General features: G+C 40.9%; 1 protein-coding gene and 1 non-coding gene across 2 annotated transcripts; one reads left to right on the top strand and one right to left on the bottom strand.

Moving 5' to 3' along the window:
* Nucleotides 1–3,792: 3,792 nt before the first annotated feature.
* Nucleotides 3,793–3,864, bottom strand: trnaq-cug (transfer RNA glutamine (anticodon CUG)). The gene has a single exon. It is a non-coding gene; the product is annotated as a tRNA-Gln (tRNA).
* A 1,659-nt stretch (nt 3,865–5,523) lies between these two features.
* On the top strand, nt 5,524–15,565 carry LOC141008698 (plexin-C1-like). The gene is made up of 16 exons (XM_073481147.1): nt 5,524–6,633; nt 7,955–8,077; nt 8,936–9,070; nt 9,169–9,269; nt 9,361–9,466; nt 9,559–9,724; nt 9,915–10,017; nt 10,343–10,418; nt 11,242–11,283; nt 11,414–11,547; nt 12,642–12,821; nt 13,883–13,991; nt 14,522–14,698; nt 14,787–14,954; nt 15,214–15,316; nt 15,465–15,565. The coding sequence occupies exons 1-16, from the start codon at nt 5,632–5,634 to the stop codon at nt 15,563–15,565; spliced, it is 2,826 nt and encodes a 941-aa protein (XP_073337248.1). The 5' UTR covers nt 5,524–5,631.
* Nucleotides 15,566–17,043: the final 1,478 nt, after the last annotated feature.

The following is a 17,043-nucleotide window of genomic DNA, read 5'->3' as shown; positions in this document are numbered from 1 at the left end:
ATCCAAGAATATTTCATAATTTAATATTTGATAATGTCCTTCTAGGGACCAGTGCCAACAGCCTGAATTTTCAGGCATACCTGCTGGAGGGACTCCATAGGTGGAACCAGGACCGTGGTAGTGCTGCCCTGTCTACTGCACCATCAACTTTACGCAGCTACTCGGGTGACCTGCTTCACTGCGTGAACAAGCACTACATGAAGCTGTTTGGCAAGAAGGTGGCACCAGAGTTCTGTCCACCCTCACGTTACACTGGTAAGCATTTTTGAACACAGTGGTATTCAACTTGGTTTTAAAATTCTTTATTAACACTGTAAATTATCCACTTTACTTCAATTATTTCAGGAGAGCTCATAGGGCTGCAGTATCTGTTCCGGCAGACTGGTCAGGCACTGCAGGATATGCACCCTGACTCAGAGGATACTGCTGAGTTAATTGAACAGCATGAGGATGACGTGGAAACAGATGAGGGCTTCGCTGACGTCCCAGACGACCCCACAGTGGCTGACCTGGAGGTCCCTCAGGTTGCAGCGTTGCTCACTCCTGGTCCCTCATCCAGTCTGGTGTCCACCGTCTCCACCCTGGCGATCACCACATCTGGCATGGCTCCTGGCACATCCACCCTGAGTGTGGGCACATCCTCAGCGGTTTTCAGCACATCCACCATAGCTACTGGTATGGTTGAACTATTCAAAATACTAGTGAAATTGCAATATGACCAAGTGCATTGACAAAACAGCATTAAAATGATGTAGCGTAGTGCTGCAAAGATGCCTGGCCTACAAATCATGTTCCCCAGATGTAAGAGAACATGTTCATTTGGTACAGACCCCAACAAATGTCACATCATCATTATTATAATAGTTTTTTGCAGTGAAAATTAAAACTGTGATGCTGTAATATCTATACAAAATAATCTTGTTGTGATTTTTCTTACCATTTCCTGCAGCCCTACCTGCTGGAACATCAGTCCTGGCTCCTGGAACATCAGCCCTACCTCCTGGCACGTCTTCCATGGCCTCTGGTGCATCCATCATGCCCTCTACTTTGTCCGCTGAGGCTGGAGGGGATATGCAGGCTGAAGATGAAGATATGGTAAGTGTGTGTGTGTTTGATTTCGAATATGTAGGTGTATAGATATGAGCCCAACTCTTACATATACACACTTACACACAGTACATATGCTCTGGATGATGTGTACTTTAAATAAACTGTGAAGGTTGTAAGGTTTGCTATTTTCTTATTTGCACAGGCTGTTGATGACCAAAATGTTCCTGGATACCAGCACGTGGACAGACTGGCTGAGTATCTGGTGAAGCTTCGGGAGCAGACCTCTCTCTGTCTCACCAAACAGCAGACCAGTGCAATCATAGCACTGTGGGAGAAGCTGGACAAAGGTGACAAGCAGCGGGTGATTTATGCAGCACGACACCAGGTGAGACTTTTGAGTGGACGGTTCAGGACACCGAAGAAGCCCTCACAAACTCCTGGTGTGGAGAGCACCACCCGTTGCATGTTAGGTGCAAGTAGTGCACCTGCTCAGTGGCCTAACTGCTGTCGATTGGTGGAGAACATTTTTATTAGACTCTGCAATCTCCACCAAGGCCCAGTGAGGAAAGGCAAGGGGGCCGACTCAAGGTGGTCCTTAATTCTGAGGGACTACCACAAAATCAGGCAGCTTGTTGTTGGCAACTCCCTGGTGATGCAGGGATCAGAGATTCAGCTGGTAGAGGTGAACCAGAACACCCTCATCCAGTGGCACAACAGCAGGCAGAAGAGGCAGGAGCTCTCTGTGCTGCTTCAGGGTACTGCGTTGCCTTCAGCCCTCCCTGAGTCTGAGGAGCCTCTTCAGGAGGCAAGAGCACTCCCTGCTGAGCCCAGGTCAGCTCGACAGGAGCACCAGTACCAGCTGCCGGTGAGCACAGCAGGTCAGGCACAACAGAGGCCGACAGCCTCTAGTCGCCCCATCATGCCAAAGGCACCAATGAAGAGGCTTGTGCTTGTCACGCCCCCAGCACCTCACATCGCCACGGCAACAGGACAAACTCTTCCTCATTTTGTCCAAGTGTTCCTTCCTGCGCCAGTTCAGGGCACCAACCCACACTTAACTGAGCCCAACACCACAGCGGAGTCTGGACCTCCACCAAAGAGGCCCTACAGGAGAACAGTGGAGGCAAACAAATGCAAAAGGTGTGGCCAGTTCCGCACTGCTGACACTGGACACAGCCAGTACCTTGGCAGAGTGTATTGCCCTGCCTTCGATACACTCACCAAACAGCAGTGGTTGGAGGAAATGAGGAAGAAATTCTCTAAATAGTGTGTAATATATTGTAAATAAATAATCCTTGTAAATAATAGTTAAATTGTAAATAGTTTGAAATATTCTTTGTTTAAGTATTAATATATTATCCTGTTTACTGTGAATAGTTGTATGATAACTCAATATTTCTACATTTGAAAAAGAAAAGTTACATATATTGTAAATAGTTGATAATGGTAATTGACAATTGTATTGTAAAGTTTAGTTTAGCTTAGTTGTTACTTAAATCTTGTTCATTGAAGTATGGATACTGTTGTGTGAAAAAATCTGTTTTTTTATATTTTGATTATTTGTTGCACTTTTCATGGTCTGTTGTAATTAAATCTTTCCAAAGTTCCTTTTTCTTTTCCCCATGAACAAACAAAGCTGGTGTACACCAAATGTACAAGTGGATGTTGTTAATGATGATAATGACAACATTCAACAACAGTAACAGTTTACAATTTAATTAGCTTGACGACTCTTAAAGAGACACCATGCTATTTCATTTAATTTATTATACAGGAAAAGATTTAAAGTTACAGGCAACAGTTAAGTTGTTACAGTTTTTTACAGTGTTGTGCAGCACATCAACAGCATGTTGCTTTGTCTATGAAAACAGAGAAAGAAACATGCTCAGAGGAGGCATTTTTAACACTGATAAATGATGGAGGTGGTCTCTGGCAAACATGAGGAGGAATTTCAGATGAGTGATGAGCCTTTGTCAGTGGGCATTCTGGTCCTTCAGGATGGTGGGAGAAGAAAAAAAGGATAATTACACATACAGAAATGATGCTGAAATTATGTTTTCACAAGAAAACAATCTGCATTTATAAAAAGATGCTAAATGATCTTCACATAAGTAAGGAAGCATTTATTATTTATTGCCTAATTATTTACAACCTAAGGAAGAAAGTGGAGGCCCCGTCAGCGCCCAAGCTGGGGAACACCCCCATCTCCAGCGGTAATGTCCAAATAAGGCAATGTGCGTCACGAAGCGACTCCCCTCCACAGTTCGTGGGTACGAATCCCGGCCGTGGTGTGTCAAAAACACTTCAATGCACCAAAAGTTTCCAACTTGCATTCAGGCAGCTAGAAATGCCTTATAAATGTGCAAGATGGCCAATTTTTCCTCTCTTTCCTCTTTTTCTCCCTTTTTCTCCCTTTTTCCTCTTCCCCCTCTCCCCCCCTTCTTCCCCCTCTTTGACGGACGATTGTTCCCCAGCTTGAACGCAGCGCCTTAGACCGCTCGGCCATCCTGACTGAATTCACGATAAAAGTCTGATTCAATCAATTTGTGATCAGTCAAATCAATGACCTCATTAATCATTGCTGCATATTGTCGTGCAGTAGTCACACTTGGAGGAAATGTGGATTCCTTCCGGCGACAGTGAGGAAAAAAAGACACTTGTGCTTGTCGACACTCACTCGTAACTTCCCGTTAGTCATATCACACTGGTATATGTTGTAGTTGACTATCACAAAATCCGATCAGGTCCCACCGAGATTTGAACTCGGATCGCTGGATTCAGAGTCCAGAGTGCTAACCATTACACCATGGAACCGTATTGACCCCTTTCTAACATCTGAAATTAGTGACGTCATTTCAGACCTCTGTGATTGATTATGTGGTGTTATAACAATATAGACGGCATGAAACCATGAATCCAATAGTTGCACGCTACATGCTTCTCATGTTGCCTTCATAGAAAGGTTGGGTGTGGGAAACTCCCACTTTTGAGATAAACCTATGTTTTCTTATTTATTCATTCATTTTAAAATAAGCATAAGTGACAAAAGTAGGCTACCAACGTTATTAACTCAAGTACAGTTTACAGCTACAGCCGAAAATGACGACTCAATTAAACAAGTTTGCCGATTTCATATATCTCCACAATGCATTTACAGCAATATTTGTGAACTTTGTGATATTTACTTCTCTTGTAAAAATAAAATGTCAGTGTTAAATTTGAATAAAAAAATCTAAATCTAAATGTTAAATCTAAATCTAAATCTAAATCTAAATCTCCTCTTAAAACAGAACATTTATGAAAAAAGAAAAAGTGAGAGTCACCGGGGGTGGTGATGCACTCACTGGGTCTTCAGACAGTGCTCTGGTGCCTGGAAGTGCGTAGGGGGCTGAGAGTGGCTCAGTGGTCTGCTGGATCTTCCTGCTACGACTGGATGGTAAACGTCCACTTTCAGCTGCTCCAGTAACACTAAAAACACAGAGTGGTCCTGCCCTGGAACAGAAACACAGTTCATAAATCAATTTGGACACAAATATACAACCTCTACATTATTGACAGTTTTAATGTTGAATTTGTAAAACTGAATAATATTCAACAATGTTCCTATGAAATATAATAGCCAAACGATGAGGAGAGGAGGAGCTGCGCGTTTTTACGCGAGGATCTGTCCACTTTTCTTTGGACGAAAATTCAGGCAACAAGAAAACTGGACAAGAGGGGAAATAAGACAACGCAGCACGAACTAGGTTAACATCATACAACTTCCAGACTAGACACGCATTGCACTACATGCGTCTTTTCGCACAGTGACCCATGGCTGCACTGATTAAATCATGCGCAACTCACAACAGGGCCTCTCCTAAATAAGCACACTTACCTCTGTGCACACCACATTAGTAGTTTATAACTCATTATTGCCTCAGTTTAAGAGCTGCATATCACGGCACGTGGAGGAGATGGTGACATCCTGGACACATCGCAACCACACACAGTCCCATCAAGCTGCATGACAAACAGCTTTGTGTGAAGTGAAAAGTCAGGGGATCAAAATGATTACAAGTCATCCTGAACAATCAAAAAGTAGAAAAAGAAAAAAATATTCAACACCAAGGGCAATACCCGGAACTTTTTGCCTGCTACCAGCACACTTGCCTGGGCGGACTAGGCATAGAAAAAGAGCCTAACAAAACAATACGCACACGTGAAAACGGTCCTCAGCGGGGAAACAAATACCAAGAGTCAACGAAAAATACTTTGGAGTCAGCTGTTGTCTTCTGGAGTTAGTCTATGAGTGCACATGTCACTACATGCACACATCTGTGGTCACACTAAAACTATATGAAGTTTGATTGAAAACATGTTAAAAAGCACAAAACAGATTAATCTCAGAAGTAATCAAAACGTCTTTTTGATTTCAGTTTCGCTGAGCGCGCCCCTCCCACCATCAGCACTTCTCTTTTCAACAGAGGCGCACTGCGCTTTTACGCACGACTCCAGTGACACTGTGGAGGAGAGCACAAAGCCATGCAGAGCCACAACACCGTCAATGTGTGAGCGTGTTACTGCCGCCGCTGCAAGAAGATGATCCTGCTGCCTGGTCTGCTGTTCATCCTCTGGGGAGAACCGGCTCGGTGCCTGGCGGAGGGTGGAGGCTTTGACTTTAACGGAGACATCCGTCAATACGCCGTGGCCACCAACACGGTTTACATCGCTACAGAGGAGACGCTGTACCAGCTGAACCACGACCTGACTCTGGTCCGCAGTGTGACCCAGAGAGGAACCATAAAGATTGGGGAACGGTTGGACGAAGCGCAGTTTCAGCGGGTTTCTGAGACGGATAAGTGGAACACAACTTTCAGAGTCAATGTGTTATTACCGTTTGTTGAAATTGACACTCTGATCAGCTGTGGTGTGCTCGACAGAGGGTGCGGTTTCTGCGAGCTGCTGGACCTGGAGGACATCTCCAAGGTGTTGTACAGGGAGCCCTTCCCGGTGGGGCCCCAACGGCGCAACAGCAGCGCATCCGTCGGCTTCCTGGTGAATGTGGAAAAGACACCGACCGAGACCGAGACTTACATCCTGACTGCCATACAGGCATACAAAGAGAAACCCGATAAGGTCAACTGTCCTTTGTCAGAAACTGTGAACCTTCATAATACGAATAACAATCAGAAGGGAGGTATATTCTCCCTTTCTGGTGATGGACAAGGCTCGATCGATGTTAAAGATAATGTGGAGTTTGTGGATGGATTTCAGCTTGGTTTTATCATTTATCTTTTCTCCAACCTGCCCTCAAGCGACAAAAGCAACAAAGTCCGTCTCATTTGGCTCGAGGGAAAAATCAGCAAAGGGCAGACTGTCAAGTCACTGCGGGGCGCGACTCTCAGCATCTCTGAGGGCGGTGAAGGCAGCAGACTCGAGGCCTCCTCGGTGATCCCGGGTGGTCCGCCGGTTCTCTGGAGCGGCGTGTTCAGTGTGGACGGAGGACGAACCAACACAGAGCTGGTGCTGTTTGACATCAGTCCTGATCTCACCGGAGGCACAGATAAAGATCCGTTCTGCACCAAGCAAGAGTGTACACAGGTGGGTCCTGATGTAGTTTTAATCTTGAAGTTCTAGCAAGTGATCAAAGATGTAACAGTCTGTATAATAGGACTAGAACAATAAAAAGTAGAGAAAGCTTGATTAACGTATTTCTGGTAAAGAAAAGAAAAGTGTAAGTATTATACTATTAGATCAAGTGACATTTGTTAACAAAGGTTTGTTTCCAAACATTTAGAAAGTGTCTAAGTTAATGAAGAAACTTCATTTTGTTGACTTCTTTACAAAATAAAAAGCAAATCACTAAAGTGAGAGGTGGAATTATTACCATTATGATAGTTTTGTGACCTGTCCTGCCCGATCAGCGGACTGAGTTCCTCGCATCACATGACGCACACAGAGAGCATTTTGCTCATGTGCAGTCAAACAGAGTTGTTGCCATCATTTTTATTGATTACTGATCTCTATTAAAGGCGAACTCCATGTAGAAAGAAAGCCTGCCAGTAGCTGCGCTGGGCTGATCAATGAGAATCAGTCCTCCTCCAGAGTCTGCTCCTCCTGATTCTTTCCTCCTCACAGCAACATGCATTTTAAAATCTTCACCACCTGCACCTGTGGATTAAATAAATGATCCAAGCTTGGAAATAAAGTCAGTGACAGCTCTCGCACAATCATCACACTCTGTCCTCATTATGAGCACTTATCACAATGCAGGCCAAGTTCACCAGAACTCAACTTCAATAAATAAAAAATACTCATACATCAAATTTCCATTTTTAAATGATATCCCAGTGTACACCACTGATTAACGCGATCATTTCTGCCGGTGTGAAGCACCTGCCTTTAGTTTTCTGGGCCAGAACAAAAACAACAAACTAACATTTTCTTTGTCTTCCTCTCGTTTGTGGCCATGTTTCACTGTAAAAAACACATTTCCATGCATTAACATTCATAAGGCGCTTTGCATTGACCATTTATGGATGAATGTGGAAGTAGAGAGGCGAGATATGAGGCTGATCCAAGTGCACACATTTCCAAGTTGATTTGGGATTCAGAAAAGTCAATTCATGCCCTCCATTCTTTAACAGATGCACGCCAGGTTTTGTAGCCTAAGTCAGAAAATTTTTATCCAAAGCACAAGATATTCATTATAATTAGTCATGACTAGGTGTGTACTTAATAACATAATACAGTAACACACATCCAGTTAAGCTTTTGGAATACCAGATATGTGACCTTTAATATGAAGAGCTGTCAAAAATGGTTTCAAAACTGCTTGTTTCCAACCTGAAGGTTCTGCAGAATTTCCATAGATTTTATTTTTGGATCGAACTGTCATGATTACTGTGTTTGTGTTCCTCAGCCGAAGACACTGAAGCTGAAGAAGGTGCTCTTCAGGCAGAACTACATGACCTCTGTGCTGGCAGTGAGACAGAAGGCCTGGATGATTTTCTTCATTGGGACGGGAGACGGGCAGCTCATAAAGGTGTGTGTAGAAAGTGATATGCAAAATATCTGTTCCTGGAGAAAATGCTACTGAAATAAACTCATTTGTAAGAGCTGATTATTTCAGTCTGAAAGTCATTAAAGCTCCTCAGAGTCTGCAGAAAAATGTCCAACAGGCAAAAGTTGACTGACTTCAACTATTTATTTCCTAATTTACTACCCTCCATCACATCATCACTATTCCTACTTCCATCACTTAGATAAAAATTTCAACTTTTACATCTTAATAAATTATTTTATATATGTATATAAACATACATATATATACATATACATACATACACACACAAACACACACACACACACACACACATATATATATATATATATATATATATAGAGAGAGAGAGAGAGAGAGAGAGAGAGTCAAAAGTCAAAAGATTTTAGCAGTACTTTTCACATGACTTGAACACTGGTTGGGGCTAGTTGGTGGTTTTAAAGAGGTAAAACCACAGACATACACAATCTTACAGAGTCATCACATGAGACAGAAAACTTAACTGTTTCCTAGAACTGATGTTGTAAAGTTTACATCCTGTTTGTAAGTTTCCACTGCAAGTGGTTGTGGTAGACTGATGTGTTGATTTGACTTTTCATTAGCAGTATAATGCACTCTTAGACAGAAACCATTTCAGGAGTGCTTCTATGGCTTCATTAAATAGGCTGAAGCTCATTGTTTTTAAGTACACTAGTGATCTTCCAAAATACCCTCAGTGGGGCATTTGTGCTCATATTCTGATAGTCCATTCTTTCCAGTTCAGCTTTGCCTTGCATCTAAAAACACAACAGAGCAGCTCAGTCTCTCAGAATCATAACAAAGCTACATTCTTGTTGTCAGCTTGCTGTAGACAGGAACTATCACACCGCCTGTCCCAGAGTGCTCTACAGGGCCGATGACGATCGCAAAGTGCTTCCCAAAATGCATCTGGATCCAGTGGATCTTAAACATGTGTACGTGCCATTTCAAAACCAGGTAGGTGCATTACACCTGTATAAACACACATGAAGATTTACAATGTTTTATGGAAGCCATATTTTAAAGTGTAGTTGATTGTTTGTGTTTTGTTCCAGATTAAGCGTGTAGCTGTGTCAAACTGCAGCACATACACAAATGTGCAGGACTGTTGGTCTGCACAGGATCCATACTGTGTCTGGTGCGGCTCTAAAAGCAGGTCAGGGAAACAACATGTGCAGGTGACACCGTCCAGCAAGTATAAACAACAAGTACAAACCTAAACTTAAAACATCATTTTCTCTTCCTAGTTGCACATTTGAAGATGACTGCCAAGACTCAGACTGGTTGTCCATTCCTGATGACTCTCAACAGAAAATGGTTTCCCACAGAGTTGTAAAGGACAACACTGGACAGGTAACCAGTAGAGCATGTCCAAGCTTTAAACTTCACTCAGTTGTGACTGTCACCTATTTCTCCTTTAAACACTCACATCCCTTCTTTCTCAGATCAAACTAACAATCCAGACACACGTGACCGTGGGCTCTGAGGCGCTGGCTAACTTTGCTTGTCAGTTCTCTGCGAGTTCCAGTGAGCTTTGTAGCAGGGACAGCCCTCCGCCACAGTTCCCACAATGCAACTGCATCCTTACAAACAGCGCACTTCCTGCTGAAGGTCAGTGACTTTTGGTAAACAGTAATTCAGTGAATTAAAAAACTGACCCTCAGACTGTCACACAAATCTCTACCAGTTGAGAGATCAGTCTTGTCTCATGTTTTATATTGTTACATTGCATAAAATTATGTGTATTGCTGAATATTATGACCAAGACTCCAACATTCGCTGTATTATTTCCCCTTAACAGGTATGCATGTCACAGTTAGGATTAGACTTGGGAAGACATATTTGACTGAACAACTGAAGATGTCCAACTGTGCTGACATCATTGGACCGCCAACCTCTGTCCTGTAAGTCAGAGTCTATAGATAGACAGACAGAGCTGAAAAAGTTGAAAAATGCTAAAATACATAATCAGTCAAATGTATCACTTATAACATTATCAGGTAACAGAAAGAACCCACTTCAGGATAAATTCTAGCTAAGAAAGAGAGAGAAAACACTATAACAGAACCTCAGGTCAGGTTACCCCTCCCCTTCCATCCCTCATCACACCACTTAGCCTCATACATTTGAAACAGTTGGCAGTGGTCGTGTTTTATCATCTGAATGTACGTACACTATCAATACTAACAATAACAATCCAGTAGGTGATAACATTTGTTTTCCCATCAGGTGTCGACAGTGTATTGAGGCTGGATGTGGCTGGAGCGTAAACCACTGTTCTTGGGCAAATCAAGGAGAGAGGAATGTAATTATGCATGCTTTTATGTGTTTATCTAACTTTTTTCACAGACTTCATACAAGTTGTAGTAGCACGCTAGTTTTTGCAAGTGCTGTTGAACAACATTGCATCAGTAATGTGTTCATTTTGAGATATTTATGAAACTGAAGACTGATCAACAAGTTATTTTACCAGGACATGTGTAATTTATGTTAGCAACTGGAAACAACTAGCAAATACAGTGAAGCCTGCTTTCCCAGTGAGCAAAAAGTGGTCTAGATGATGTCTTTTAGACGTCATTTATGGACATCCAAGACGTCTAAAAGACGCCAGAATGAAAGATTTTTATACATCTTTTTTGGACGTTGTATAGACTGCTACAGTTTTCATTGTAGAATTTATTACCTTCTCAATAATACCAAACAAGGATTTACTTTATCTGTTAATTTTCATTATAAATACATTTATTATATCTAGCTCTTTATGTAATTAAATTAAGATGTTTTAATCTATTTGTTAAAGAAATAGTCATACATTTTGGGAAATCCACTTATTACTCAGGCTAGCCTAACCCAGCCTGGATTTAGCCTAGCTTAGAACACAGGCGAAACAAGATGAAACAGCTAGTTCCCATCAAACGTTACTAAAAGAAATGGCCTCCAGCAACACCACAACATGTTTTGTCTTGATAGCTAATGATATCAACCTAGTGACCTAGTAAGCTAACATTAGCTGAAACAGCTCCTGGGAAAAACAGTGGAAAAAACTTGAGTTTCAGCCATTATATGGTACCTTTATAGTGACTGGCATGTAAACCTGATACATTTCTTCCCTTCATCTCTGCTTGCAGGACAATCTTTGCCAAAAGATGGATTCAGGAATGGACATCTCTGTGAGTCTGAACTTCAATTCTCACACATTCTTCCTCTGATGCTCACCTCATTCACATTCATTAGAGATTAAATCATCAGTTAAAGATAATACATTGAAAATGATCATCTCTGTGTGTGTTTTACTGTCAGAGACCAGAGATCTCCTCCATCATTCCCAATGTCATAACTTTCTACGGCAAAAACCACGCAGTGTTGTCAGGTCTTAACCTTCATGATGTGACCAGAGTGAGGATCCAGGCAGACATGGACTGCACTCCACAAGAGTGAGTCAGTTTTATGATCTAAGATTATGCTTACACTATAGATAACATTTCAAGGATGGCAATTATTATAGGGAAATGCCACCCATATTACAAATTGACATATTCTGTAATTCAGTTCACTCAGTTCACCAGGAAGATTTTTTTTAGAAGTACTTTCCACTGAAATGTGGTAAACACATGCTTGCAAATCCAGATTGTAAACATCAGTTTGGTTTTATAGCAAATCAGAGACACAGATTCATTGTTAATGGGGCAGCAGCTGATTTGTCAGATGCCCAGTTTTTAGTTAATTAAGTTAAGGTTCATTTAAATGTTATTTTAAGACTCCAGGGTTGTAAAACAAAGCTGAGTTTAAGACCCCTCTGGGCTACATAGGTGAAAGAAAAACAAAAGATTAAAGTATTTGATAAGAGCAGAGTGAGGAAGATGAACTGAGGAGTCTCACAGCCTGAGGAAAGAAGCTCCTCTGTAGTCTGGTGGTATGGCAGTGGATACTTCTGTATCTTTGGCCAGATGACAGCCAGGTGAACAAACAGTGGCTGGGGTGGCTGTTGTCCTTTGGGCTCTGTGCACACACCTTCGCTTCACTGGTATCACAAGAATTAGCTTTGGAAAACACCTATTGCTCATCTGCAGTGTTGCTCAAACAGACATGTCAGCATGAAACTAAAGTTGAGTGTTCTGCTTTAGCGATTAAGCAATTTAAGCTAATTCATGATCTTCTCAGTAATGTTTGAATGATTCGACCTCCTAGGTTTGCTTCAGAGTCATTAAGAATTTTGCAGAGTTTTTTGCACAAATGTTTTGATGTTTGACATCTTAAAGGCCTTCCCCATTTCCGTGTATTTCTACAGTGTTAAGATGTGTTAAGCTTATGAAACACCAATTTGGTTAGATGGTGAAACTGATGTTTATGTTGAGGCATATTTTGCTCCTTTGCTTTGGGCAGCTTTCAGGTTTTCTACATATTATTGTTGATTATATTGGTTATATAATGATGTTCTTGACAAGTTACCAACGTAAAAAAGTCTTTTTAACTGGAGACTGATGAGACTGGTTTTCTCTCTTGCTGTCGTCCGATGTGCTCTGGTCAGATCTCCTGTGTGGAGCAACACTGGTCAGAGGCTGACGTTCCATATTCCCAGTGCCGATAATAAAGGCGTGGTCAAAGTGTGTGTTGTCCTCCCAGATGGTAGTTGCCATGGCAACGCTATAGTCACCTACCGGTCATCACCATCCTGCACTGACTTTGTACCAAACACCTCATGGATCAGGTATGACAGAATTTATAGGCATTTTTATATTCCCAACACAAATATACAGACTTTCATGGATAAAGGGTTTCTGAGGACAAGACATAACTGGATCAACTTCTCTCCGAGAATAATTGAATGGATTATGGTTTCTCAAGATCTCATTACGCATTTCTGGCAGCAGATAATGTTTTGGTTAACAAAAAAAAAAACAAAGTTAAAGGGCTTCATTTTCTGAACATCACACACTGCTGATCTATAGTTTATATCAGTATAACTGATTATACTGTCACCACTAAACGCTATCTAAAGGGTAGTGAGAACTTAGTTCTCAAGTTAGAATTTATTCTAGGAAACAATGTTAGTAACTTGGATGCTGGACAGGTGGAGATTGAAATCCTAACATTGCAAAATGACCTCCACCTCAAAGCCCATCAGGGTGCACCAAACTGTTGGTGCCTTGTGGACACAGAAAAGTACAAAGGTGTATGCACAGCAGCTGTGAGAGTTACCTGCCTTTTTGGTTCAACCTGTCTCTGTGAATCAGCCTTTTCTGACATGAACTTCATCAAGAACAAACACAGAACATGCCTTACTGATGCACATCTACAAGACTCACTCAGGAGTGCAGTGTCAACATATACCCCAGATTACAGTACACTGGTGAACAGCATGCAATGCCAGGCTTCACAGACATTTACAGACAAAGAAAGAGATAACGGATGTTTGCAGTGAAACTCAAATATTGTACAAAAATGTGAAAAATAATTTGTTCAAAAAGTGTAACAGATGTGATGATTTGTTAAAAATGCTACAGATTGGTGATTGGTACAAATGTGATATGATTCATTTAAAAATGTTAAAGAGTTGATGTTGATGAACTGATCATGTGTACAAACATGGGACAGAGTTCATGATATGTTCAAAAATGTTACAAAGGTAACATTTATGTGATATATATGATACCACAAGTGTTACCCACATATGTGTTTCTACCATTATATTAGCCTTTTGTGGTAAGGAATTACAAATCTTTATTTAATTTCCTCTTCACTGCTTGGCTGCTACTTTGTGTCCTGTAGTGGGAAGAGGGAGATCACAATCACCGGATCCCACCTGGACTTTGTAGAAGGGGTCGTACACGACCACGCCCCACAGACGGTCAGACCTGCCAAATCCAACAACTCTCAGGTGGGTCTATAGACTTGTACAATGTCCCCCTGTATTGTTGTCTTACATTAATTATGTCATGTCACATCACATCATGCTGCATAACAGTACGTCACATTGTATCATAACGTGTATAGTGTATATATAATGTAAACCATGTTATTTTCAAGTATTATGTCATACATTATTACATTAAGTACATAAACACATGCAGAGAGAAGCATGTCATATACTAAGTCACACTTTGTTCTCTTACATTTCATGTCATACTGTGATGATCACATTTGTTATGTTGCAGTTTGTCATATTAAATCATTTAGTGTCTTTTTATCTTCTTTGACATCACATTTATGTCTGATATTATATTAGCGTATGTTGTTATTTTACATCAGCCAGTGTCACTTTGTTTCCTTGTATTATTCTGTATATCATCACGTGACTTTACATGCAAAAGTTTACTATGTCACCATCATCACCATGTCATGCTATGTCATACACAGATGATATTATATTGTGCATCTAACACAGAATGTTTCTAAACTTCTCTTCAGAATCTAATCTACAACACACCTGCAGCTCCAACTAATGGGATTTTTATAAGCCACGTGTCATTGAAAGTAGCCAATGAAACTTTGGCCTGCTCCCCAACAATAACCTACTATCCAGACCCTGAGTTCATTAGCTTTACAGCTGCAAGGACAGGGGATGATGTTCGCATCACGATACAGGTAATACATATTTCTTTTAGGACGCACACACATATATCAGGCATGAATACTTCAATGGTCAGCCATTTTATTTCTGTTTTCATTTCAGAAAAAGGCAGACAAACTGAACATGAAAATGACAGAGATAAAAGTACAGGGTGTTCGGGATGAAAAAAAATACAACTGCTTCATGGAAAACTTAGAAACCAGTAATAAGACCGACTCTTTCACCTGTGAGATTCGCAAGCCACCCGATGCTAAATTTCAGAAGTTATTGGTAAATATCTCAGTCACTTTACACCAAGCTCGACAGTTGAGCAATAAAATGCATATGTTGTTGTCATGATAGTTACAACGGTATGATTTAGTCCCAAGTATGTCCAAAATTCAAAGTTCTAAAAAATATATTATTTAGTATGCAATATGCAATAGTTACTTAAAGTTAACATTTTCAAACTGATAAACATGTATTTTTGCTCTGTAAAACTCATTCAAATATTCCTGTTAAATATAATGTGTCCACTGCTTTTTCACAGATAGTGTATGGAGGCAAGACAGTAACACTGACCCTCAGTCCTTCATATGTTCTGCTCTTTCTGATGCTGCTTGTCCTTCTGCTGATACCCTTCATTATTGTTTGTAAGTAGACAAAGGAGGGTTGAGTAATTTGACCCATTTTGGTCAACCATCAGCCTCAAAAACACACACAGGTCAAATCATAACCAGCAGACCATTTCCCTGTTTTAATTTGTGAAATTCCATTTGTCTGCTTGATTTTGTCTTTCAGTGGTGATAATAGTCTATCGGCACAAACAGAAGAAGCTCACTGCTACGATGAACAAGTATGTGGAAGACATGGAGCTAACCCCAAGAAGAAGTGGGATTTGAACCCACACCTCCAGGGGAGACTGAGACCTGAACACAGCACCTTAGACTGCTCGGCCACCCTGATTGATGACAGCACAATTGCCTGATTTAATTACAGTGTGATCAGTCAAATTAATGACCTCATTAATGACGCCGCATATTTTCGTGCAGTAGACACACTCCTTACGGAGGAAATGTGGCTTCCTTTAGCCGACAGTGAGAAAAAAAAGGAGTTGAAATGTTTAACCAGAGTCATTAATAGCAGAGTTAGTGCTTGTCGACATTCACTCATAACTTCCTATTAGTCATATCACACTGTTGTACTTGAACTATCACAAAAGCAGGCCAGGTCCCACCGAGATTTGAACTCAGATCGCTGGATTCAGAGTCCAGATTCAGCGACATGCTTCTCATGTTGCTTTCATTAAAAAGTTGAGAGTCTGAGAGTTGAGACTTTTAAACCCATGTTCTTTTTTTTCTAAAAATAAGCTGAAGTGACAAAAGTAGGCTACAAATGTTATTTAGTACAAGTACAAATAGTTGTGTCTGTATATATACATATATATACATACATACATATATACATACATACATACATACATACATACATATATACATATATACATATACATATATATATATATATATATATATATATATATATATATATATATATATATATATATATATATATATATATAAACAGTATTCTTCTGAAGGACATTTCTACAGGCCATTTATGTGCAAAGCTGATTTAACATCACATAATATTAATATAGCCAAATTCAAAGACTATAGACTGAATCACAATGTTTGTTTATGTAGTGAACCTCAATGAAGGTTGTGAACGCAACCCAGGCAGTCCAGCAAGACTCCTCCCTTAGCTCCTCCCCCTGCCCAGGTGCAGTATAAACAAGCCTCAGCTGGCTCAGTTCAGCCTCTTGCTGGTCCCTGGTGGTGGTTGCCTGCTGAAGGTGGCTCACCTGCTGCTCTTCTGCTTTGCCTTTGTTTTTGTTAGGTTTGCCTTTTTTCCCCCTGTTTCTTTTTCTCTTGGACTAGCTGTTTCATCTGTTTTGGCCTTATTTGCACTCTTCTGATTTATTGAGTGCTTTTGCTTTATTTTGGCCATTGTTGCCTATTTTGCTCATTTATTGTGGTTTTGATTTGCTCGTTTGGTCCAGATTTATTAAGTTTGCTTACTTTAAGTACATTTCTGTTTGACACCTTACTTTGAGTGTGTATGTTTTGAGATATTGTGTAATTATCAATTGGGTTGTTGGTTTTGTTAACTTTTTGTTCTTTGTTTCAGGAAGTTTCTTTTTGTTTCTTTCTTGCTTTCCAGTGCGGCCTGGGTGTCATCAGGTGGGAGGCTAGGCACCGTGGTGAGAACCTCACTCCTGTTGCATGCAAGTAGGCACTGGGGCACTTGTAGTGCATGTTTTGTTTGTAGTTTCTGTAGTGTTGCGCCCCAGACTAGTGAGAAGGGGCACTTCCCCAGT

This window comes from Pagrus major, chromosome 14, assembly GCF_040436345.1.
Source record: "Pagrus major chromosome 14, Pma_NU_1.0".
Taxonomy (NCBI): domain Eukaryota; kingdom Metazoa; phylum Chordata; class Actinopteri; order Spariformes; family Sparidae; genus Pagrus; species Pagrus major.
The sequence above is the reverse complement of the archived record's forward strand: the minus strand, read 5'-3'. Positions and strand labels throughout refer to the sequence as shown.

Excerpts from the sequence above, each read along its gene's own strand:
- LOC141008698 (XM_073481147.1), top strand. The coding sequence starts at position 5,632 with ATGATCCTGCTGCCTGGTCTGCTGTTCATCCTCTGGGGAGAACCGGCT. Across the intron at positions 11,548-12,641 it reads ATGGACTGCACTCCACAAGA|ATCTCCTGTGTGGAGCAACA; the intron begins GTGAGTCAGTTT and ends TGCTCTGGTCAG. Across the intron at positions 14,699-14,786 it reads ATGTTCGCATCACGATACAG|AAAAAGGCAGACAAACTGAA; the intron begins GTAATACATATT and ends TTTTCATTTCAG.